This window comes from Pinus tabuliformis, chromosome 2_1, assembly GCF_031772625.1.
Source record: "Pinus tabuliformis cultivar Carrire ecotype Pingquan chromosome 2_1, CPIR1, whole genome shotgun sequence".
Classification (NCBI taxonomy): domain Eukaryota; kingdom Viridiplantae; phylum Streptophyta; class Pinopsida; order Pinales; family Pinaceae; genus Pinus; species Pinus tabuliformis.
Genome location: NC_142299.1, coordinates 257983096 through 258010326, shown reverse-complemented (window position 1 = coordinate 258010326; position 27231 = coordinate 257983096). Strand labels below are relative to the sequence as shown.

The 27231-nt window shown below is 33.8% G+C and overlaps 1 protein-coding gene and 2 pseudogenes across 1 annotated transcript; all 3 read right to left on the bottom strand.

Moving 5' to 3' along the window:
• Window positions 1-12763: 12763 nt before the first annotated feature.
• LOC149199707 (uncharacterized) lies at window positions 12764-13614 on the bottom strand (annotated as a pseudogene).
• Window positions 13615-13616: 2 nt separating this feature from the next.
• On the bottom strand, window positions 13617-18530 carry LOC149199706 (presenilin-like protein At2g29900 pseudogene; annotated as a pseudogene).
• A 5188-nt stretch (window positions 18531-23718) lies between these two features.
• Window positions 23719-24345, bottom strand: LOC149199705 (uncharacterized). Its single transcript, XM_089400661.1, has one exon. The coding sequence runs from the start codon at window positions 24343-24345 to the stop codon at window positions 23719-23721; it is 627 nt and encodes a 208-aa protein (XP_089256787.1).
• Window positions 24346-27231: the final 2886 nt, after the last annotated feature.

Genomic DNA, 27231 nt, shown 5'->3' with positions numbered 1-27231 from the left:
AAGTACGATCACTTACATCGGAAGGGGAAGGAAATCTCTCAGAAGAATGAATGTCAGAGCATGAAAGACGCAATTGAGGACACATGGCAACCAACCAGTAGCTACAAGCATGGAAAATTAGTGGCATTAGATCGAAATTATGGGAAGGCTTTTGGAAATCTAAAAGGGAGTAATTATGTTAGAAATTGTAGGTCTATGATGGCTGAGTTGAAGATCGTGATCCATCACATTCAACCTTCAACTATAATTACGATGATCCACCAAAGGGCCAAAACATCTCATTCTCCTCGCCCGGTTTTATGCAATTTGTGCTCTATCTGGTTGCCTGAAGTTTTTTCAACTCCCGCTAACACCTCCAATAGCACAATGACAAACAAAGGTAGTCGTAATGCATCCACTAACAGAGAACTAAAAAAATCCCGAGAGGCATATGAAACTTCGGTCTCTGCTAAGGGGAAAAGGAAAATTGAGGAAGTAGAAGCAGAGGTCATTGAGGAGGAGGAGGAGTTGGATATGCAAACCATGGAGAAGGAGATCGACTGGATCTCAGACCAAGGAACTACGGCTACCAGAGCCACTTAGTTCTTGAGAACCCAAAGCGAAGTTTGTTGCATGAAAACCATGCTTGCCAAAGCTCTTAGCATGCAGGGTCCAGCCATGAAGGATGCATAATATGCCACTTTTCTCGCCTCCACCAAGAAATCTGCAAGGTTAGACTCAATGGAAGTCTGCATGAAGTCTTTAACAGAGGAACTCAAGATGTTATCTGATAATCTGGGAGCTTTTATCAGGCTCTTTAATCTTTCCATCTGACAGGGGATGAACATTATGGTTGATGTTTCGGCGAAGGACAACGACACCCATGTGGTAAAGCGCCACAAACCCCAGAGGATTCCAAAGCAAGAAACTGATAATGTAGCAGCCGAACCAATTGATAATAGCAAGGATTACGTGGAATTGGAGCTGTAACTGCTTCAATGCTCTCTGCTCTGCGACAGCCACCCTTTACTGGTTTCTTTTCTAATGTTTGATTTTGTCTTAGTCTTTGGGTCTTCCAGACCCTCTTTAGTTTTGCATCCTATGTTAGGCAGCCCTACGTGGTTAGACTCTTCGACATGTAGAAATAAGTTTGGAAGGTTAGTATGTTTAGCTTGTTAGTGTCAATGATAGGATCTATTCTGAAGTTGCAGGTTCATGTCCTACTAGCTCTAAAGGTAGCCATTTTCATCAAACAAGCTTGATGATCGTAACTCTGTCTGATTCTACAGACCTTTTGTATCTTATGTAATTTTTGTGATATAATATACATCTACTGATTTACACAAAAAAACAAGGATTCTTAAACTCAAAAGCTTGCAAACAACATTGTTCTACTACTTTGGGACTAATATAACTGAAAGTAGCTCCTGGATAAATTAAAATAGATATAGTTTGGTCGAAGATTTTACCTTCAAATTCTACCATGGTTAGTTGGTATTTCGCGTGATGGTCTTCAAGGGTAGAATTGATTTTAGGAATACTTCTTGCCACTTCTCCCACAATTGATGCTTCTTGAATCTGTGCAACTTGATCGGTTCCCTTACGGTATGGACTGTTTTTGACGTAATGAGGTCCTCCACATCCCCAGCACTGTATTGAAGGTCTGATTCTACTTCCACTTCAGTTCTGCTTGACTGCTCATTAGTCTTGGACTCACTTGGAAGTTTAAATCTGGTCTGATTTCTGTTCATATTTCTGTTTGCTTGCCCTTTATGGGGTCCTTGTTGACTATGGTCTTATTTCCTTTGCTCTTAGAGGTAAATATAATCCCTTTTTTGTCAGCCTATATCTTTCCTAGATCTCCCTTTTTCTTGTTTTGTTGATAGCATAATCAAGCCTTTCGTATAATTTCATCCATGGTCTTCGTGTTATCAAACTCGAGACGCTCTTTCATGAATAGCGGCAGACTGTTGATAAATCGTTACACTTTTGCTTTTTCTTTTCATATGTAAGGAATGTACTGAAGAAAGGATGTAAATTTCGCTATGAGCTCATCCATAGACAACTGACCCAATCTAAGATTTTTGAAACTCCTTTGCATTTTCATCATAAATTCTTTGAGTTAAATATTTCTCCTGAAAATACTTTTGAAAATTTTCCCAAGTTATGCTTTGCTCATTTACTCCACGCACAATTTTTACTTCCTACCACCATAGGGTGGCTTTCCCTTGCCATTGAACGATGGCCAATTGAGCCTTTAAATTATGGTTGTATTCATACAGCTGAAAGTACTTATTCATATTGATAAGTCAGGCTTCAATAGCCTCTTCTTGTTCACCATCAAAGAGTGGCGGTTTTATTTTTGGAATTCTCTTTGCAATTCTATTTTCTATCTTTTTTGAGTTTTGTGTTCTGATACATTATCAAATTCTCCCTCTTGATTTTATTTTCCACCTTCTGTTTCTAAATTCTCGGTTCGAAATTCCTGCTCGCCAGTCATGTTCCTGTGCTCAGCACTGGGAATTGGGTGTCGTTGATTTCGTCTATCAGAAAGACTCTTAATAATATTTTCTTGCTCCTGCATCAGCCTTTCATTATCTTCTCATAATCGATCCATCTCATCCTTCATTTCTTGCACAGTTTCCAAGATTGTAGTGTTGGTATTGCACGACTCTTCCCCCAACTATACCCATACCTCAGGATTGGGTTCTTGAAAATATGTTGGTCTTGTTCCTGTCACAGGTCTGTGGGGTGTAATTCCAGTCCTCCTCATGTTGGCTGCTTTTCTTTCTTTCTCTTTGCACATCACAAATGTTGTTATTCATTTATTTTCCAGAGGTCTCAGCTTTGTAACCTAAGTGCTTCAATACCACTTGTCACATCTCTAAACATAATACTTAATATAATAAGGTGAAAAAAAAAATTACAATTGTAATCTGTTTATACTATGTCGAAATATATACATATCACATTATATTCATTTAATACACGTGTCACAATTGCAGTGAAGGATTTTACTCTGAGTTCATAAGTTTTATATATATATATATATATATATATATATATATATATATATATATATATATATATAGTCCTGATGTAGTATAAGGCTAATGAATTGGAGCCTTAATTTGGTGGACCTGGCTACGCATGAGTTGGCAGGAGCAAGGTTCTTGGCTCTTTGTTTTGCTTTACAACTGTTGCTACTACCTCGAGAGTATCACTCCATCAATACTCCTATGAAACAATATATGATCCAACGACAATGGATGAACCCTTATCATTTTCGTCCGCTATTTGTGGAGTGTTTTTCGGTGTTTGTGTTCATTCTATCGGAGTCTCCTAGCTCTAACTCACAACTATAGTTTTCTCACAGATTCATCCTCCTTAATTTGCAACTCTCTAATTCGTTTCATTACACAATTTTCCCCTTTATTTGTCTCTACCATGATTATGTTCTTAATTGCCAAGCACACAGAGATGCTTGTGAAAAATTACGCTTCAAAGGAGCAGTCTTATGGTCGCAACCCTAACCAGGTACAAGGTTTCATGGTTTAGTTTTAAGTATCACATGTTTATAGTTCTTGCTTGTTACCACATTGCTAATTCTATTTGTTGTGTTTTGCTAGGTTATGTTGGGGTTCTCATTCTACTCGAATATGGTTACTCGAAAGCGAGGCTCCCCTTCGAAATCTAGTCGTGGGGTAACAGTTATGTTCCTCCCCTAGCCTCCAGGTAATGTGGTTACCATATTCTAAAGTCTCTTGGGTTATGGGTGTTTGGACCATTACGCTAATGTACTCTTAATGGGTCTAAGTTCATATCTGACAAGTGAATCTCCTTTTTTTTGAGCTATATTAGGTTTTTAGGGTCAAACCCTCTTAGATTCAAGTCATGGGCTTCCATGCCCGTCATTTCAAATTATGGGTGTGTAATTTAATTATGAGTTTGTAATTTTATTTTAATACAAGTAGAACCAAACCGCTCCATTATAGGTTTTGAGTTGCGAATATTTTATATGGGAATTCCTTCCTATTTAAAGAATTTGTCTTAAGGGTTTAAGAAAGAATGTTTGATATATATAAGGATTTTGAAAAGACAGTTTTACATAGTTTTAGTTTTATATATATAGATACATAATCCTTCAGAGATCTATTGCTCATATTTACAGTTTCTCTTCCTGCGGTTTTCTTCTCGGAAAGTGTAATTTGTCTCTTTCCTATTCATTTTGTATAATGCATGTTCTAGTTTATTTGCAACAAGGGGGTAAGGGAATTTGGCCCTTGTCCCTGAGTTGGGTAATTCTACTTTACGACAATATCTTGCTTGTTGGGGTTTAGTTTTTCTGGGTTTGACATTTCCTAAACTTTTAGTTAGTAGATGTTTTTCTTAGGTAACAATTATGTTCTTATTGCATTCTTTAACTCCTTTCTATCTAAAATATCATAAAGGACATATTTGGCCTTTGTTTTTAGTGCTCGATTTCTCTAGCAATTTAGGGCCAAGTATAGAGTGATCTAAATTCATTCGTTCAAAAGTAGATGTCTGACAGTACTGTTATATAATTAATTTTTTTTTGGATTTGTAATTCCTCGCGCTGGAGAGTCCGTGTATAGTTTTGAAACAGTTCTTATAACCCCTTTTTTTATTTCTCTACTTTTTTTGAGGGTTTTCCTTCTTGTAACCCTAGAGGAGGAATTCTTCTTAAGAACTCTGTGTTTACCTAATCATTAGAGCATACAACGTTATTCTTATGATTTCTATATTATAAATATCTTTTATTATGCTTATACTTAAACTGGTTCAGTTAACCCTTATTAAACATTATATTTTTGTTCTATGATAGAAATTATTCAACAACTTAAATACTATTGTCTTGCAAGAATAAATTTAATCAACAACATACATATTTCCTATTTCAGCGGATCATTCATCCCTCAGAGAGTGATAAATACTTATCTGGATTTGGTATTTTAATCATTGTCAACTATTCAGAATAAAACAACTATATGTTGTCGAATTTAACTCCTAACCTTGAGACCCATTTCCAAGCCCGAGTCTCCCCCCAAGAAGTTTCTCACATGCAGTGAGACTAGCAGTTCTTTTGTCACAGCTATCTGGACTTAACCAGACATATCTTATAAATCCCATTTGACATATCAGCACGAAAGCCTTTTTCTTGTGTTTTTTTTTCTTAGTCTCAGGTACTCATACCCTCTTGATCCCTTCCTTCAGAATAAATCTTCAAGGAAGTGGTTTGGGATAGGTAATCGCCTACCCTAACTCCCTAACATGTGAGAGTTACACGTTTGTTATCAAAATATTTTCCTTAAGCACAATTAATCAAAATAATAAATGTATAAACTTAAATAGTAATATCCAATTTGTTTAAGTGTAATAATTAATATTTACTTACAATTACTAGGGACATCATAATATCCAAAACAAGACAAAAATGATTTTTATAACAAAACTCTGATACATTTTGTTGGGATTAATAATAAAAAATAATTATACTCAAAATTATATGGAGCATATTGAGATAAGAAGCTCACATTCAAGAAACTCTGGAAACAAAACCATTTAGTCAAACCATTCTACATGTCATTTATAATATAGTTAGTCCCTCTATAAATCATTCAATGTCTATAGTGATAAAAAAAAAATATGTATAAAATTAGGAGAGCATACTAATATCACAACAATGTATCATAATAAAAAATTTAGTTCTAACTATATCCATAACTATTTCCAATATTATCTCCAGAAATTATTCAACTTTATTTTATGAAATCTTTATCTTTAATTTCTCTCATTTTCCTCATCATTAATTCAGACATAAAGTTAACATATAATTTTATAATATATTTACTATATATCATTAATAAAAATCAATTCTTCATATTATATATAATACATAAACATACACATAAATAAAATAAATAAATTTTTTTATGAAAAAAGATCTTCAATATAAAATCATAATATTTCTTATTTAAAATATAAAAATTAAAAATTATAATTATAATTCTGGTTAAATAATTATATCTTAAATATAAGACACATATAACTATATTTATAACTTCTCTCAAATCTCAGTGATCTATCCATAAAACAAACTCAAAACAAAGCCATTGTAGAACCCAAGTGTTTCAAGCTTACATTGTGGAATAGAACTCCAACTCCGTAATTCCTTCCATTCATTTAGCTTCTCATTGTTCCTAAATGATACTGGTTTCGTGGTCACGTACAAAATCCTCTCTTTCTACACGCTGGTTGTTAGTGTCCATATTATTCTTTTCAAGAGAGACTCGGAGGAGGAGGCAATGAAGAGTAACAAACAAAAATATGCAGTACTATTGGGAAATAAAATCCGGTAATATATGAAAAGCAATAAATGAAATTGGGTATTTATATAATATAAATAGAGTATAAAAGAAATTTAAAATAGTGCGGATTATATATATATATATATATATATATAATTTTTAAAATTTAGAATTATTAATATAAAAGTTATATTATAAATGAAAATATAAAAAAGTTTATTAAAATTAATTTTAATTTAATTGAGATTAACAATATTAATATTATTTATTGTAATTTAAATATCTTTATTAATTTTTATGTAACAAAAAATTTAATTACAAATGTTAATTAAAGAAATAAGTTTCTATTATTTTTATTATAATATAGTGAAGAGTATAAGTTGAGGTTATATTTATTAACGTTTTTATTATAATAAAGTGAAGAGTATATTTTGTGAATTAGTAAGTAGCTTCTTGATGTTTAAAGAAATTACCAACCTTAACCAACGCAACTTGAGTGAATTAGTGAATTGAAAATTGCTTCTCAGTGGCACAGTTTAGAATTGCATCTCTTCTGTTCTAAACATTTCGAGCTTCTTATCGAACATTTAGAACTTCTTGGCTGGCTAGTTATTTTACAGTAATGGAGCCCCGAGCCTGCTAGGGCACCAAGAGTCGAACGGATTATAAAAAACCAAATTCCAGCGTATGGTGGAATTAATCAAAAACAACAGCGGAAAGAATTGAGAGGCAACGCTTGTAAAAAGCAGGGAGAAATTAGTGACAGGTGGTTCTTGCGACGTTCCATTGAAAGCGATGTTTCATCGCCATCTCCGAAAAATCAGTCAGAGCCCCACAAGTTTCAACATTTATTCAACCTTCCAAGTTACAAGGTGAGTCAATTGCGCCCACTTTAGACCGTTGGCGTGACCTCAACTGAAGAGAGTGCCCCAGTTTCAAAGTTTGAATTCAAATTCACTGTCTTTCCTCAAAGTGTGAACCTTGGCTTGACCAAAACCATGTGTGGATGTCTATGTGAGACTTTGAATAAACGAAGTAAACCGAGCTGAACGAATTCTATTAAATCTCTGTGGGTTCTCCTGAAGAGGCCTCAATTCAACATCTATCGCAAATAAATCAACCCTTTGAAAGACCAAAATAAATCTTAGTCACAAGTCTCTTACCACCTTATTATATGTGCGTCACGAGTCTCTTACGAGCTTTATTATTGCAAAATAACAACGAACTTCCCGCAACATGCTTAGACACCACAAATGCAAAACCTGCGATAAACACATCAAAAATATAAATCATGTAGACCTAACAAGAAAATGATAATCAAATTGTTCCTATGTTTCCAATAAAGGGAAAACTTTTTCTTTATATATTGTTTCTAAAGTCTTGGAAGGCAGTCGCACCTTCTAAGTCTTAAAAGGAGATGAAAGCACACAACACACGCTCTTTGAAGTCCTGGTAACAAGTATATTTCAATTGATAGACGTTTTTTCGTGTTTTCATTGATATTTTTTTCCAGTCAAAGTTCTTCAAAATTTAGTAAAGAATTTTTTTAGAATCTTAGAAGCAAAAGTTTTAGAATCTTAGAAGCAAAAGTTTTAGAATCTTAGAATCAAAAGTTTAATAGTTTAATTTGGAAAATTTTATTATTTCAGGAGTTTTAACTTATTTATACATTTAAAAATTCATTTTAAACTATAAAAAATATAATTTTTCTCAAAATAATATTATTAAATTTCAATTAAATAAAAGCACATTCCACCTTAGTAGCATAATCAAGTAGGCAATAAAAGCTCCATTGCAAGGTCCAATAATAGTACTTGGCCCAATTTCTCAAGGCTCTAACTAAAGAAGCTAGTTATACTATCCAATTAGGTAGGTTCTCAAGAATTATATTCTCAAGTTTTGTTCTTCATTCCATTAGATGTTCAGTGACATGGTTCATCAACTTATCGAAAGTTATATTTAGTAAACCTATAGGCCTCTATACATGCATCTCTTGATGCAATGCTAATTGAAAGGACACCAACAAGGATTATAAGGGCTTCCACGTAGGTGAAATCTCTTGTCTTTCATGTATCTATGCTTCCCTTACCATAGTTTTACGTATATGACAAATTTCTATGTTATTTATAGATGCTAGAACACATCTATAGTTTGGAAAAAATAATTGCTCTAAAACAATGTGCTTAGAAAAGTGCTCTAATAATACCTGTTGTATCAAATTTACCAAAACTTACTATATAAAAGACATATTTCAACCACAATAGATGAATGAAGAACCTAGAGAGCACTAAAATCTATACTTTTATTATTGGAAGTAATGTTCACCTACCTCTATAAGGACACAACCTCTAATTGATAGAACTCCAATTACACATAACTTCATAGGATGCTTCTAGTAAGCCTTCTTACATATATTTCTTTCACAGTACTACATAGGTCTTATTTATTAGAGATGGCATCCATACATAGTAATAGTTAGCAACATATCTATCTACTAAGGAGGTTGAGAGGGCCTTAACAAGACTAAGGCATAATACTTCACTTGATACATAATGTTCGTTTGATATAGAGATGAACCTTGCATTAAACCCCAATTTCTAAACTATGACATTTGTGAGTGCATCATAAAAATCTAGCATTAAACAATTTTCATGGAAAATTTTAGGGGCTAATATTTGCAGGTGAGCTAATTTTCCATGTTTTTTCCACAAAAAAGATTCACCAATTTCCAATTTTTATAAAAATGATTCACCCAAATTATACAATATAAAATTATTTTTCCTTAAAAATCGCCAACATTATATATAGACTATATATAAAATCATTATAAGTTTGAATAATTTTACAAATATATCAGAAACATTTTATAATTTTCATATTATGGACTAGTGAGATTTGCCAATGTTTTTAAACTTCATGATAATTTTCCATCCTTAAAATTTTCTTTGACAGTTTTATCTTTTGTGATCACCTATTGCATCTAGATTTTGGACCTCATGGGAATAATGAGTCCTCCTCTGCTTCTCTCATCATGATTGTATCTCCTGAAACCAATGGGTGCATGTTACGCTTTGGCCATCCCAATATTGGATACTGCTTATGGGCATCTTAAATGAATCCACGAAATCCAAAATATATAGAAACCGAACAAATGTAAGACACAAATTATGTGAAACCCAAATCCTTTGGACAAGAATTCAATTATCCATAAATCTTTCAAGGAAGAGGGAAAAATGTATAATAGTTCTTTTTAACATTCAATAATCACATTTTTCTTTAGTTTATAATCCTAAAGTGGATGTTATTTGATCTATTGACTCATTATAATTATAAGTACAAATGGTCATTATGTAGTTAAATATGCTATTTACAAATTTTAGTTATTATAGATAGAAATAATAAGATCACCTTGGAAGAGTAATAGAGAGAAAACTTTTATTGTGCAATCTACAAAATGTCAAGCATTATAACAATGAAATTTTTGGTGCTACTCCTCAACTCCAGTGCAATGGTTAAAAAGAATTTCAAGATAAATCTTACAAAGTTGGTGGTTGAGTTTTCTTTTGCTCCAAATGCTTCTTACATAATGTTTTTTATTACAATTTCCAACAACCATATTTAGTCATATCAAAAACAAAACACAAATGACTTTGCCACAAAAGTTTTGATATATTTTGTTGGGAATAATAATCAACAATAATTATACTCAAAATTATAGCAAGCTTATACGAAGCAAAGAACGAACACTAGAAACTTATTCTATTCAATCAAACAATTCTATGTGCCTTTTATAGTATAGTTATTCTCTCTATAAAACTTTAAGTGTCCATAGTAATATCAATACAATATGTATAGAATTAAAAGACAATAATCATATCACAACAATATGTCATAATAAAATATTTAATTCAACTATATTCATAATTATTTAGAATAACATCTCTATAAATTACTCAAACTTATTCTATAAAATCATTATTTTTAATTTCTCTTATTATTCCTATCTTAATTTATACATAAATCTATACATATAGTTTATCAGATTAATATATTATATTTTTATTTAATATTCTAATAAAAATTATTCCTTTCTTATTATATATAATATATGTAGTTATACATAAATACAATAACTAACTTTTTTTTATGAATAAAAATTATTAAATATAAAATCATAGTATTCATTATTTAAAATATAAAATTTAGCTATAATTACTATTAAATCTCAAATAAAAGACACACATACTTATATTTAAATTTATATGATAACTACAAAATCTCAATTATCTATCAATAAAACAAACTCAAAACAAACTCTTTGTAGAACAATCGATTTAAGCTCAGGGTACAACAATAGTGTTTCAAGCTTAGAGTGTGTGATAGCATTCCAATTCCATATTCTCTTCCGTTCACTTAGCATCTCATTGTTCCTATATGATATCGGTTTCTTGGGTACGTTAAAAATGTTCTCTTTCTACCCGCCAGTTCGTTAGTTTCTCCATTATTAATTGTCAACCAAGACTTTGACAACGAGGTAATTGAAGACTAATGATGAGTCCTTTTCCTCTTCTTTAGTCATGATTGGTATCTCTTCAAACTATTGAAAACCAGGTAATTGAAGACTAATGATGAGTCCTTTTCCTCTTCTTTAGTCATGATTGGTATCTCTTCAAACTAATGGGCGATGTTAAGTTTTGGCCATTCCAATCGTGTTTATGGGTATCTTGAATGAATTCAAAAAAATCCAAAATATATAGAAACTCACGAGATATCAAACACAAAATATGTGAAATTTAAAGTTTTTGGACAAGAATTTAACCATCCAAAAAGCTTTCAAAAGAAAAAGAAAAATGGTTATAATATTTTTTTATAACATTTAAAACTCACAATAGCATATAATCTTAAAATGATGTGATTTGATCTATTGAGTCATTCTAATTACACGCATAAATGGTCATTATTCAGTTAAATATCACCTTGGAAGAGTAAATAAGATCGTATTGGAAGAGTGATCGAGTGAAAATGTATATTGTGCAATTTATAAGAGCTCAAGTTGTCCAGCATTTTAACGATGAGAGTTTGAGTGCTACTCCTCAACTTTAATATAAGCGTTAAAAAGAATTTCAAGATTAATTTTACAAATTTGGTGGTGGAGATTTCTTTTTTTCCAAATGTTTTTCTAACAACCATTACAATTTCTAACAAGCATATTTAGTCATATCCAAAACAAAACACAAATGGCTTTAACACCAAGGCTTCGATATCTTTTGTTGGGAATAATAATTAACAATAATTATACTCAAAATTATATGGAGCATATATGAAGCTAGGAACACGAGAAGCTTACATTCAGAAAACTCTTGAAGGGAAAAATCCATTCAGTCAAACTATTCTATGTTTTATTTATAATATAGTTATTATCTCTATAAAACCTTGGGTGCTTATTATTGGTGCTATGATAAATATCAAAATAATATATATAAAATTAGAAGACCATAATCATATCACAACAATATGTCATAATAAACTATTTAGTTCAACTATATATCGATAACTATCACTAATAACATCTCCATAAATTACTCAACTTATTTTATAAATTCCTTAATTTTTATCATTATTCTTATCTTAATTTATACATGAACTCAATATATATATTTTATAATATTATATATATGTGAGAATAGGAACATCGAGGATGAAAACCACTTTTTCTTAGAGTGCCCTGCGTACAACCACATTAGATCTCAGTTTCACAATCTTTGTTACAATACCAACCTTCTTAGCCTTTTACAATGTCAAAATTATAGTGAGCTCGGGAGGCTTCTCTCAAAGCTTTTTGAGCATAGGAATAAAATGTTAAATCAAAATAAATAATTTGTTTCTTTAGGTCCGATAGGCCAATGTTTGGTATTAGCGGACATTAACCATCATCATCATCATCATCATCATCATTATAATATTTTTATTATTTTTCACTAATAAAATTCAATCCTTCTTATTATATATACACTAGAAATTGTCCCAAAAGGTACAAAGAGAGGCCGATAGGATTATTAAATTGGAATTGTTGAATTTTTCTAGAAGAGTTAATTGGTTTGTGGAAAACCTTGTTTTCTTGGACTGGATCATTGTGCAATTACCCTTCTAAACGCTCTTTGTTGTTTGATAAAATAATCAGAATATTGTTTTCAAATTTCCATAGATTTCCTCTTGCAGTAAATTTCAAATACAAAATCAAATTACAGAGTATATTGCTTTGCCGAAAGAAATGGTAAGAACAGAATACAACAGAATCAATGCTATTTGTGCTGAATTTATAAGTTTACAACAAAGAAAATTTGGCTTCCCTTGTCAGAGCTAAGTTGATTTGTGGCCTCACAATATCCAACAGTATATTTAAGGGTATTCAAGCTAAGTGCAACTTTGGGGATTGGAGTTATTCTGATCTAATATCAAAAAAGCAAAATGTGAGTCGTTATCTGAACCATGAAAGCTTCCATTACAAGAAGAGTTAAGAAGTAAAAGATTACACCCAAAGAAATTGAAACAGGGAGAGCAGGCAAAGCCTTCTAACAGGAGGCCAACAGAATCAATGTTACACTGTCATGTAATCATACATAGCTACCCTTCCAACCAGTATGCTGTAGAATATGAAGTCACCTAATCCCAGTTTAATTGCACCACATACAGAAAGCCCAATCCCATCCTGTTGGTATGTATCTATGTGTGTAGAATCTTCAATCCCATTTGGGTGCGGCCTCCCCTCACTATCACTATCAGTTTGGGTCAATAATCCTTGTAGTGTAGAAGGCAATGGCAAAGAACCCACTTGTTGATTCACATATGTGGAAGAAGAAGTCCTCACATGGTGATTTACGAGGGGAACTGATTCCTCTTCTATTGGTGTCTCTGTGTCTCCATGAACACGACTCTCCTCCGCCTCCTCCTCCTCTGCGACAACTATTTTGAAACCCTAAATAGAATCCTCATGAGGTAGCGATGCAAAAGCAAAGGCAGTGCTCTCATCGCATCCGGAATTCAAGGATTTCAATAACGCAGATCTCAAACCTGAACTTGCTGGTTTCTTCTAAATGTTTCCCATCTATTGTTGCGGGAGGGCTTTTTCTAATCTTTTCATGGATGGAGGAAGGGAGGGGTTTATCAAAGCTTCTTCTTCTTCTTGACTTTCAGTAGCTAGAGGGCGACTGCGAGGAAGAAGCACGTTTTCATTTTCATGCTTAGTGACTGCGATGTGGGGTTTTCTTGTAACACGGTGAGCCTCGTAAATCAAAACAGGGATTTCCTCATCTCACTGAGAGGGCCATCGAGGATGAGAACAACAATAACATCATATACTGCCATTGCAAAAGGTAGCACCCACAAAGTCCATTTGGGGAGCATAGTAAACCAAAATGCAACAAGCATGCTTATGAGTACCAAGTAACCTTGGGTGAAAATCATGGGCACTTTGCACAGGAGAACAAAAAACACCCCCACAACAGAAAAATTAGAAATCACAACCCCAAAAGTAAAGCAGTCAATGGGTATAGAGAGAGCTTGCACCAGAAGCACAGCCACGCCCCCACCCATATAATCGAACACAACGAATTCTGCAAAACCCATGTAAAAACGAAGAAAATTCTTACATCTTTAATAGAAAAGGCATACCAACACGAACGTGACCACTGTGAAACAACTACAAATACAAGGGCATTCGGAATAGTGCCCCTAAATTTTTTCCAGTCTGAATTGGAGGATTTTTCATCATATATGAGAGTGGCGAAGAAAATAAAGATGATGATGCATTAAGGAGATGATAGTGACCCTTTTTTTGGCCTTCTTTGGCCGCCTTTCGCCCGAGAGGCTTTTCTGCAATAGAGGTCAGTCCTGATGGTAAGCAATTTGTGACTACATCACCTAATCGACGTATTCAAGTCTTTTGACTTCTTACATGGAAATTAAGATAGCCATATGATGAGTCTCTTGAGTTTGCACAAGACTTACAGAGAAGTGATGCCTCATTATATCGCTTGGATGCAATAGATTTTCGATAATGAATGACTGTGAAGAAAATTGGAGATTTGGTTGAAGGTTGTAAGCATCAAGTTTGCCGACGTGACCTCCCAAATGAAGAATTTAAACGTCTTGTGGATGGGAATTCAATTGGTCGGCTCTGTTAACGCAGTCCCATTACTTGTTCTGACATATGCAATGGAACTCATGAAAAAGGATGGAGATCCTGGACCAGTATTTGATATGATGGCTACAATATTGAATAAGGTCTCAGCTGTGCCAGTTACAACAAGGGCCATAAATGGAGCCATGTTGATTCTTGCTCAGATAATAACTTTTTTAATTAATTAGTCATATATATAGCTGGGCTTTTCAGCTGCTCTTTTTCACCAACTTTTACTGACCATGTTGCACCCTGTCATTCAAACACGTGTAGCGGCTCATCAATTTTTTGTTGTTATCCTTGTTTCTCCAAGACCTGAATGTGAACCATTCCAACCAATCTCTCCAAGCCCACATCAGCACTTTCTTTTGCAGTTGCACTTTTTGAAAAGCTAAGGAAGGAAATGGTAGGCTTACAAGAAGAGAAAAATGGCAGTGAGGCATTCGATGAAATAAAGGAAAAGGATGTCCTTGAGAAAGAATGGAGTGCATCAAAATGCTACTTAAGCTATTTCCTCTTCAAGTTCTTTATTTTTTATGGTTGACAGTGGAAATGCAAGATATGCTAAGAAGGTAGTTCAACTGCTTGGCTCCTTGGGGCTTCAAATTTTTCAAGGGAGGAAGACAATTCATTATGACATGATAGTAAGGAATGCTTGTGGATAGTTTCTTGCTCGGTTTGAATATGGGAACAAGGAGTTTTCAGGCAATGGGAGTGTCAATTCCCAATGTGGCTTTAGGATCGAGGAATTGGACTAGGCATACATATTCTAGAATGTATGCAGTAGTGATTCAGGTTCGTTTGGGACCCAGGAATACAGGATTGGATTGTCTAGGACAAGATATCTCAGGAAGGGAGGACTGTAATGTCCCTTTTCGAGAACAGAAGAGAGGAGTCAATTAATTGAATTACTTAATATCATCCTAAAGGTGATAGTGAGTAATTAATTTAAAAAGGGATTATTAAGTGACTTTTGATTTAATTAAGGATCAAGACATACAAAGTCACTTAATTATTAAAAGATGACCCATGGTATTTCAATGGAGAAAACTATAGAAAGAAAAGAAGGGAGTTGATTGGTACATGACTGGATATTTGATGAATTGATATTAGAGCTCTAGTAGCTTATTGTGTGAGCTGAAACCCTTGTGGAGATATTAGTTTCGGTGTTGGAACCATACACACTAGCTGGTGGCAATTAGTTTCAGTAGTGAAACATCCACCCTAGCTAGTCAAGAGGGAGAACCACTTCAGGTTCTTCATTGGCACTTAGTGAGAAAGGACGAGATTTTGGAGTGCTTTGTTAGAAGGCTAAAAAAGCACACATTGCAGTCCAAGGAGTCCAGCCAAAGGAGGTTTCTGAAGAGGACCTAATAACTCCAACTTATTTATTGGTCAAGTTTCCTTTCAAAATAAAATTTGATATAATTCCCCTCTCAAAATTATAAATAAGTAGCTAGGGTTTTCAATGGAATTTGTCTACAAGCTTTGTGATTATTGGCTCTATAATTTATTTAAATTTGTTAAATTCTCAGTAAAAAATTATTGTGTGCTTTTTCTAAATGAAATTCATAAAAAAAAAAAATTCTAGGAATTTAAATAAATAAATATAGGGAATATTACAGCATAAGGGCCTAGTATATTAGTGCTAACATTTCATAGCGATTGCATATTGGGCAAAAGAAAAGGAGGGATTGCTTGAATGTATTACCATCTCTCAAGCATGTTTGTTAGAAATTACCTTTTCATGAAGGTAGTATAGTTAGAGTGGGTCTAAAAGGTAAGAATATGTTTTCTTTTTCTCTGTGGAAATCAAAATTTCAAACTTAAATGTTTTTTTCCTTTTGGAAGTCACAATTTCAAATTCAAATGTTTTTTTTCTCTTTGGAAATCAAAATTTCAAATTTAAAAGGATAAAGTATTTATGTCTTCATAAAATTGTAATGATCAAATCAGTATACAAATAGAAAAAATCAAATAACAAACATGAACCAGTTTGTTCTAAAATGATATGCTTTCTTCTCCAACAGCAAAAATAAAATGCTATTGGGTGACCTTTACATTAACAGATAGAACAACTTGTCTTCATAGATGGATAAATGAAACTGCAACAAAAAGAAAATGCTATTGGGTGACCTTTACATTAACAGATAGAACAAGGTGCCTTCATAGATGGATAATTGAAACTGCAGCAAAAAGAAAACGCTATTGAGTGTTCTTTACAATAACCGATAGAACAAGGTGTCTTCATAGATGGATAACTGAAACTGCAGCCCTCCGGCGTTTTCTTGATTAAAAATGCATTTAATGTAAAGGGGATATTAAAGAAATAAATGTAATAACAGAACATTGATACATTTGTCCATTGTTTTCTTTATCCCTGTAAATGCTTAATAGGACAAAAACCCTTGTTGCCGCAAACACTTTATCTATGCAATCCTTCTCATATAATATAAGAAAATACTAAAGATATGCATCTTGTTTAGAGAACTGCAACAGGCAAATAAAGTAAATTCTAAAGTTCCACATCCAGAGATAACATTTTCATGTTTAGAATACTCTAACTTCAATAGACAAATAACGACGGTACAAATAAGAGAAATATTCAAAAATAGCCATATTAAGATGTACCTATGACAAAGTGGAGTTATGAAATAATTCTATGGGCATTAACGTAAAATCTTAAAGGTAAAATCACCTCTCACAGTGGACTATGAGAATTCAGTTTCAGAAAAAACACAGCTTTAGGTTCTCCTGGTGCTTGAAAACTAACTTGTATCTCAGAGAGTAAACATCCACGCAATGCCATAACCATGCATGTCTGAATGCTCCTCCAACTTTAACATACTGCTTCCAGGGATACTTCATCTTTCTATAATGGCCATGAGGTGGCTCCCAACTGGCAAAACCTTCTTGAAAGTTTTATAATTCTTTAACCACATACACTAACACGAGAAAGTTAAAATTTAAAACGGTGAGCACCAGGGCGTCTATGATTCAAATCATGTAGCGTACCAGAGTTTCCTCTTCAGTGGCAGAGACCACAACCAATCTATAGCCACTGTACACTGGATCATCAGCAGCCTGACATGTAAGAATTTTTGAGGGAACTCTTTCAAGCTCAAATCCTGAAAGGTACCCATCAATGCATCTTGCAAAAGTATTTGCACAAACAAGTGGGATGATACAGCAAATTTTTCTAAAAAATGGTTAGCTACTAAAATTGCAAGCCGTGCGTTTAAAACCATGACCTTCAAGGGACTTTGCGGCGCCCATGAAATTTTTCACTATCAGCTTGTGTAGATCCTCGCCTGCCCAAATTGGATAGATACAGGTATTAACTACTAAAGAAACAACAGCACCAAGAAGGATGAGGATAAAGCGGTTTATTGTTGTGTGAATGAACTCCCCAGTTTTTTAGCTGGACACCATTAGGAAACAGAATGTTATCAAGAATACTCTAAAACCATATTCGTAATGTTTCATCTTTGGATATAGTTTAGCAAACGTGGCCACTGACCCTAAAACCATCCGAGCAGTAACATGGTTGGTTAGACAGATTTTTCAGCATGCAGATTTCATAGACAAAAACACCTAAATCAAAAACGGATCCATGACTAATACCTATGATAAATATGCTAATGATAATCATCACATGCTCCAATTTTCCAGAACACAAGGATAATTCTGCAGCTCCAAAAGCTAAACTACCGGCTGAAAAGGTTCCCAATCCTCGATTGAAGCCCTTGCTAAATGTTGTGTTGGGTATACGAACAAAGTCCCACATTTATTAGAAGTGGTAGAAGTGGGAAGGATCATGGGTATATAAGGATGAACAAATATCTCCATTGGTAATGAGGCCTTTTGGGGTAAAGCCCAAAAACAAACCCATGAGGGCTTAGGCCCAAAGTGGACAATATCATACCATTGTGGAGATATGTGGTGTCCAGAGTCCCAACAAGTGGTATCAGAGCCAAGTTCGAGGTTACCCAAGTGGATGAAATCTTCAGTAACCAAAGCAAAAGATGAAGCAGAATCTTCATACCTTTTGGGAGTTTTCCTTTCCTTTGTAGACCTTCTCAAAGTGACTAGTTGCTGAACTGGTGAACCGTCTTGTTATCAGGAAGCGATAGATGATGCAGATAGCGAGAAATGGAAAAAGGTTATGGAAGAAGAAATGGACTCCTTAGCCAAGAACAATACCTGGGATCTTGTAGAGCTTCCTGAAGGGAGAAGTGTTGTTGGATGTAAATGGGTCTTCAAGCTGAAACGGAAAGTTGATGGTAGTATCGAAAGATATAAGGCGAGACTGGTAGCAAAAGGGTATTCTCAGGTTGAAGGTATAGACTTTCATGAGATTTTTTCTCCAGTTGTAAAACTTGCTTCTATACGTACTGTGTTGGCACTAACTGCGTTGCTTAATCTTGAGTTAGAACAGTTAGATGTTAAAACAGTTTTTCTACATGGTGATTTGAACGAAGAGATATATATGGAACAACCAGAAGGTTTTGTACGAGGTCGCAGCAGAAGATTAGTTTGCAAGCTCAGGAAATCATTGTATGGTCTGAGGCAGTCTCCCAGACAATGGTACAAGAAGTTTGATTCCTTCATGGTGAGCCAGAACTTTATAAGAAGTGAGTATGATCATTGTGTGTACTTCAAAAGTTTCAATGGCATATTCATTATCTTAGCTTTGTATGTTGACGATATGCTTATTGCAAGCAAAAGTATGGAAGAGATCAACAATTTAAAGGCTCAACTCTCTAGGGCGTTTGATATGAAGGATCTTGGAGCAGCAAAACATATCTTGGGCATGGAGATACACAGAGACAGGAAAAATGGTAAGCTTTGGTTGTCACAGCAGAAGTATGTGGAGAAGGTACTTGAAAAGTTCTCTATGAATAATGTGAAACCTGTTAATGTTCCTTTAGCTTCCCATTTTAAGCTTTCTTCGGTTTTGAGTCCTAGAGCTGATGAAGAAAAGCAGTATATGTCTCATGTACCATATGCAAACGCTGTAGGCAACTTAATGTATGCGATGGTATCTACAAGACCTGACATTTCACATGCAGTTGGAGTTGTCAGCAGGTTCATGGCAAATCCAGGTAAAGAACATTGGCAAGCAGTGAAATGGGTGCTTCGATATCTAAGAGGCACAAGTGAACATTGCATCGTCTTTAATGGTAGTGAAGGATCAGTTTGCGGATATGTAGATGCTGACTATGCAGGTGATTTGGACAAAAGAAGATCTACTACAGGTTATGTCTTTACTCCTGCGGGTGGAGCAATTAGTTGGATGTCAAAGCTTCAAGAAACAGTTGCGTTGTCCACTACCGAAGCTGAATATATAGCTGCTTCAGATGCCAGTAAAGAAGCAATCTGGTTAAAGGGTTTGCTTGATGAGATTGGAAGGACGCAAGCGAAAGTGAATGTATTTTGTGACAGTCAAAGCGCTATTCACTTGGCTACAAACCCTGCCTATCATAGCAGAACCAAGCACATTGATGTAAGGTATCATTTTCTGAGACATGTGATCGATGGCGGAAAAGTAGCTCTTAAAAAGGTCCATACACGAGAAAATTGTGCAGACATATTCACAAAGCCAGTTACAGTAGAGAAGCTGCGATGGTGTTTAGCTTCTCTTGGCTTGCAGGAAAGATGATGAATGGGAAAATTGTTGTCAAGGTGGAGTTTGTTAGTTTTGACAACGATTTAGTCAGTTTAGGAAATTTAGGTATAGACAGTTCATTGTAACGAATAGATCTGTAACGGTTAAGTAGTTATGTAACTATAAAACAGGCATTTGCCTATGGAATGAAAAGCAGTGAAAACTCATTGTTCAATAAAACAGTTCGATCCAATATTCAGTTTAGCATTCGATTTCTGTCTTGTTGTTTCTCTGCTTCTTTCCTTCAATTGTACAACAATTGGTATCAGAGCCAAGTTCGAGGTTACCCAAGTGGATGAATCCTCGGAATGCCGAACAAAGATGGTGAGCCCCCATAAGCCTGTGGATGAGCTCGGTTAAACAGGCGGTGTGCTCCGGATTCTTCATGGACGTGTCTTGTCTACCAACACGGTGAAGAGGAGCTGACCTGGGATGGAGCAAGCTCTCGAGACAGGTGGTGCTACCATGTAAGGCGTGTGCTTCCAACGCATTGGAGCGGAGAATCCTGGTTGGTAGAGAGGGGAGAATCCTGCGGATGGTTTGAGGGGAGGCTCGATGGTCATTTGTTCGAGGGGAGGATTGTTGGATATACGAACAAAGTCCCACATTTATTAGAAGTGGTAGAAGTGGGAAGGATCATGGGTATATAAGGATGAACAAATATCTCCATTGGTAATGAGGCCTTTTGGGGTAAAGCCCAAAAACAAACCCATGAGGGCTTAGGCCCAAAGTGGACAATATCATACCATTGTGGAGATATGTGGTGTCCAGAGTCCCAACATGTTGCACCTGCAACCGTTTGAAAAGATTGATATTGGGCGACAACCCAGTTCCGGAAATAGGATTTGCCTAAGATTTCCCCCCGGCAATCTGATCAAAGTTTTTGCATAACAAGGCCACGTTCAATGCACAGCAGAATTCAGAGGTGAAAAAGAAGGCAACTCAACTGATATTTGGAAAAAGCAGTCATGTCATGCACGGGACTTCAAATCAACAGTTGAAAGTGTCTCACCTGATCTAACGAAAGAGGCTAAAGAAGCTAAAAGTATTGACAATTATATGTATTGACAATTATATGTACAGATAAAAAAAATCATAATATTTCTTATTTAAATATATAAACTTTAACTATAATTACTATTAAATCTTAAATAAAAGACACAATGTATATGATAACTACAAAATCTCAATGTTTCAAACTTACAGTGTGTGATAGTACTCCAATTCCATAAGTGATTCTTCCGTTCCTTTAGCTTGTCACGGCTCCTAAACCATATCGGTTTCCTTGTCACGTCTAAAATATTCTCTTTCGACATGCGATTTGGTTAATCTCTTCATTGTTCTTTTCAACAGACTTTTGACAACGGGGCAGTCCACAGTAATAGATTAATAAATGGAAATGGAACGAAAAACAATAAATGGGATCGGTTATTTATTTAATACAAATAAAGTATAAGAGAAATTAAATATTAAAAAATTAATATATTATTAACGATATTTATAGAGTAAAACTAATTTGATAACATAATTTTTTGGGATATTTTTAATATATGAAATATAAAATGTTTATTTAGATTAATTTTAATTTAGTTGGAATTAAAAATATTAATATAATTATTTTTAATTTAAATAATTTAATTAGTTTTTTTAGCCGGATTGAATTTTGAATTTCATGATTTATACAATATTTTATAATATAACAGTTACCATTAATTAACTTTCATGTGATAAGTCATTTAAATAAATGAAAAAATAAAATAATTATATATATTAGTTAAAACCTAAGAAGTTGAGATTACATTTCTGGATGTTTTTATTAGAATAGAGCCCAGAGTAAAAAATATATATTACTAATTTGATATCTTGTTTGTTTATGTGTATTTTTGGTATATAAGAATTTCACCATAGGAAATACGCTTTTCTAGTACTTTTAAAGTCTTGTATTTTAGTTTATTATCACTTATTATCTTGATCCAACTTTGACTAATAATCTAATCTACTTATAATTGATATACAAAATCAGCTAAACTATATAGAAAAAATAAATAAACCACACAAAATAATAATAGAAATTTTCAAAAAAAAATAATACAATATTCTATCAACTTGATAATTAATGATATAAAAAAATAGCCAAAATCCATATATTTCATTCTATTTCCTTTAATAATGCAGCAATACAACTCAAATTGAAACAAAATCAACCCAATAGAAGCCAAATTTTCTCGGTCACTTTAACCCAAAGAAAAATTTATTTATTTTTTTTATATTTATTTTATTAATTTAAATATTATTAGATAGAAGCCAAATTTTGGAGAGTCAAAGTGACCCAAAGGAAGAATTACCTTCTTTTTATGTTTATTTCATTAATTTAAATATTATTAAATATGTGAAAATTTATGTAATTTACTTATAATTCATATTATAATTCATATTATTTCCTTTCTGCTTATACAAAATCATATAAATAAAAAACAAAAAAACTGACTAAACCACACAAAGTAATAATAAAATATTTTAAAAAATAATACAATATTCTATAAACTTGATAATTAATGATATAAATATAACTAAAATCCATATATTTCATTCTATTTCCAGCAATGGGACTAGAATGGAAACAAAAACAATCCAGTAAAGAGGGAAACTGGAAATCCGGTAAAAGTTACCCCAGGAAAGAATTGCTAATTTTTGTATGTATGTTTTATTAATTTAAATTTTTTTCGATAGGTGAAAGTTTATGTAAACCGTTTCATCAAATATAAAAGCAATTAAAAATACCCGTTTAAAAAGCTTAAAATTAGTGCTCGCATGTGGAGTAATATTTAAATAAACATTTTAATTATTTACTTATGAACTGAAGTGATGGCTTCAGCCAAAAGGATAATTACCTACTCACCTTCTCTCAAGGCCTAATAGGTAGCTTCTTATGTTTACAGAAATTATCAACCTTGACAAATGCGACTTGAGCTCTTTTATAGAGAAATGAAGTGAATTGAAAATAGCATCTAGCCACAACTCAATGGCAAATTTTAGAAATTGTAAATTTTGTATTTTAAATATTTACGAGTTATAAATTTTTGGAGGTGTCATTTATAGTATATTTCTATAAAAAGTTCATAATGCAGGAAAATATAAACAATATAAACACAAATCTCATTACCAATTCAGATTTGTGAAATTTTAATACTTGATATCGATTTGCAAATAATCCACCCTAGTATCAAACTTCTAAAACTGCTAATTATTTTATTAAACAAAATAATTACAGTAATAGAACCTTGAGCCTGCTAGGTCACCAAGAGTCGAGTCGTCATGCATAACGCCTGTCCGCTCTCGTATTTACCATGATGGCCTTCTTTTGCATACTCATGCACAACTTTCTCTTTTGGTTGTTCAGCCTTCAACTTCTTTCCCTGAACCAGCCACTGTTGGTACCTTCACCCTTATTTATGACAGTATTCTTTTCCAGAGATCAAATTATTTTAGAAATTTGAATCTTGGATATCTTTAGTTCATATCAGGGCGCGATTTAAATTGTCACCTGAACATATACGATAGAATTAATAAAAACAACTGCAATTAATCTTATTCTCTTCTTCCCGGATAGCTTCCAGCTTTGGTCTCCAGCATCGAAGCCTGGAATATGTCACTAACTGCTCATACTGTTTCTTCAATTCCGGAGTGTTACAGACTCCACGCTCATCACCCGCAGAATCCCGGCTCAGTGTATCGCGCTGTTTATCAGCTTTAAGCCTTGTGTCCTCCATAATCTTTGTGATAAAGTCTGGGGACAGTCTGATCCGACGCCCTCCGCCCACGTTGCTGTTCTCTACTTCAAACGGCTGGCAGAGAGCAGACGCCCGTTCGACACTGCGCAGGGGCCCTGAAAGACCACCAGTGGAATTGGGTGTAGAAGATGGTGATATTGAAGAAGCAATCGAGAGGAGAGTTAGCTCAGACTGGAAGAACTGGTGGGGCAGAAGGAAATACTTGTTTCCTACCTTCAGTTCATCCTCTTCAGAAAGCGCCGGCGTCTTCTGACCTATGTAGAAGGAGCCGGAATGGCAGACTAAATGTTGAGGGAATTCCTTCATGATTTGGCTGGCAGTCACTGATTTGTGAAGAATCCGAACATCGCCGTCTGAACGAACGAGCTGGGTGGTTTTCTTCTCGCTATCCAACGCCATGCAGGACGCATAGATGCCCATACCTTTTTATTTTCAGCAAAGCATAGCATTCGGATGGAAGTAGCACTTGAGAAATGGAGTAGTGCTAAATAAAACGCAGAACCAGGCGTAAATACTGTGATTGACTTAGACATGACGATGACTGACATGATTGATTTTATAGGAATTTTGAATGAAAATTTTCGTCATAAATTGATAAACAGAGTAGTTTTCGGTAAAGGCACAATGTGAAAGACGATTTGTCTCTCTTTGAAAAAGTAGAAAGACTAGGAAAAAACAGTAAGAGTAAGAAAAAAACGGTATTCCATTTCCAACTGGCCGGATTGGCTGGTTGATTTTGTTTATATTAATAGGAAATTGTTAAAGTTGTAATTTTAAGTACTTAAAGGCTATATTCGAATGAGATTTTACTATACTCTAATGATATTTTAAAATTATATAATTTGAAAATTTTATTTTTTATGTGTCAAGTTGTTTATGATTTTTTTTAGGTTTGATTTGTAGTTTGATGAGTGTCTATACTTAGGGGTATTTAGGTCGTCAAAGTTATCAGGGATGGCATTTAGCCTAGGTCACACTAGCGGTTAATTCACTGAATTTTTTAGCATATCTCTTTGATTTTTTAGCATATCAGTTTCCCCTAGCACAAGGCACAACCACACTGGTGACGTTTGTGACGTTTGATCCTGAGTAGCCTTACTGATGAAGTCCATCCTCAAAGGGTTGTGGTAGTGAAACTTGACATAATTTAAATATTTTATATTTAAAAAATATTTTAGGAATTTTTTTCACTTGTTAATTCTACTTCAAATTTAATTAAAAAGTGGGCAACTAGTAATTTTAATGTGTTGACTTGATATATTTGGATTATTTTATGATTTATTAATTTATTGTTACATTAAAAATATAATTAAATGTTATAATTTCATTAAAAACTATAATGAGAAGTTAAAAAAATTCTTGTTAAACTACTTTCAATAATCTTAGATTTTTTATTTTTATTTTTGGAAACTATTATCTATTAAAAAAAATTGAACTTATGAATGAGTAATTTTTATCTAAATTACAGTTTTTTTAAAGCATTCTGGAATTTAATAAATTTTGGAATATTTTCAAAATTTATAATCAAATTCAACTTAATCTTCATTTTTGGCAAATATCTATAGCTCATCAATTTTTTTTGGTTATTATCCTTCTTTCTGCAAGACCTGAATGTGAACCATTCCAACCAATCTCTCCAAGCCCACATCAGCACTTTCTTCTACAGTTTTACTTTTTGAAAAGCTAAGGAAGGAAAAGGTAGGCTTACAAGAAGAGAAAGATGGCAGTGAGGCATCTGATGAAACAAAGGAAAGGGATGTCCTCGAGAAAGAATGGAGTGCATGAAAATGTGCTACTTAACCTATTTCATCTTCAAGTTCTTTATTTTTTTATGGTTGACAGTGGAAATGCAAGATCTGCTAAGAAAGTAGTTCAACTGCTTAGCTCCTTGGGGCTTCAAATTTTTCTAGGGAGGAAGACAATTCTCGAATGGAGTGCATGAAAATGTGCTACTTAAGCTATTTCATCTTCAAGTTCTTTATTTTTTTATGGTTGACAGTGGAAATGCAAGATCTGCTAAGAAAGTAGTTCAACTGCTTAGCTCCTTGGGGCTTCAAATTTTTCTAGGGAGGAAGACAATTCATTATGACATGATAGTAAGGAATGCTTGTGGACAGTTTCTTGCTCGGTTTGAATATGGGAACAGGGATTTTTTAGGCAATGGGAGTGTCAATTCCCAATCTGGCTTTAGGATCGAGGAATTGGACTAGGCATACAGATTCTAGAATGTATGTAGTAGCGATTCTCCAGGTTTGTTTGGGACCCAAGAATACAGAATCGGATTGCTTGGGACAAGATATCTTAGGAAGGGAGGACTGTAATGTCCCTTTTGAGAACAGAAGAGAGGAGTCAATTAATTGAATTACTTAATGTCATCTTAAAAGTGATAATGAGTAATTAAATTAAAAAGGGATTATTAAGTGACTTTTGAGTTAATTAAGAATCAAGACATACAAAGTCACTTAATTATTAAAAGATGACCCATGGTATTTCGATGGAGAAAACTAAAAAAAAAAAAGAAGGGAGATGATTGGTAGATGACTGGATATTTTATGAATTGATATTGGAGCTCTAGTAGCTTATTGTGTGAGGTGAAACCCTTGTGGAGATATTACTTTCGGTGTTCCAACCATACACACTAGCTAGTGGCAATTAGTTTCGATAGTGAAACATCCACCATAGCTAGTCAAAAGGGAGAACCACTTCAGGTTCTTCATTGCCGCTTAGTGAGAAAGGACGATTTTTGGAGTGTTTTGTTAGAAGGCTAAAACAGAACACATTGTAGTCCAAGGAGTCCAGCCAAAGGAGGTTTCTGAAGAGGACCTAATAACTCCAGCTTATTTATTTGTCAAGTTTCCTTTCAAAATAAAATTTGATATAATTTCCCTTTCAAAATTATAAATAAGTAGCTGGGTTTGCAATGGAATTTGTCTACAAGCTTTGTGATTATTGGCTCTATAATTTATTTAAATTTGCTAAATTCTCGGCAAAAAATTATTGTGTACTTTTTCTAAATGAAATTCATAAAAAAAAATTCTAGGAATTTAAATAAATAAATATAGGGAATATTACAGCCTAAGGGCCTAGTATTTTAGTGCTAACATTTCATAGCGATTGCATATTGGGCAAAAGTGCTAACATTTCATAGCGATTGCATATTGGGCAAAAGAAAAGGAGGGATTGCTTGAATGAATTACCATCTCTCAAGCATTTTTGTTGAAATTACCTTTTCATGAAGGTAGTATAGTTAGAGTGGGTCTAAAAGGTAAGAATATGTTTTCTTTT

Bases quoted from the DNA above. Each gene is read 5' to 3' on its own strand.
- LOC149199705 (XM_089400661.1), bottom strand. From the start codon at position 24,345: ATGGCGTTGGATAGCGAGAAGAAAACCACCCAGCTCGTTCGTTCAGAC.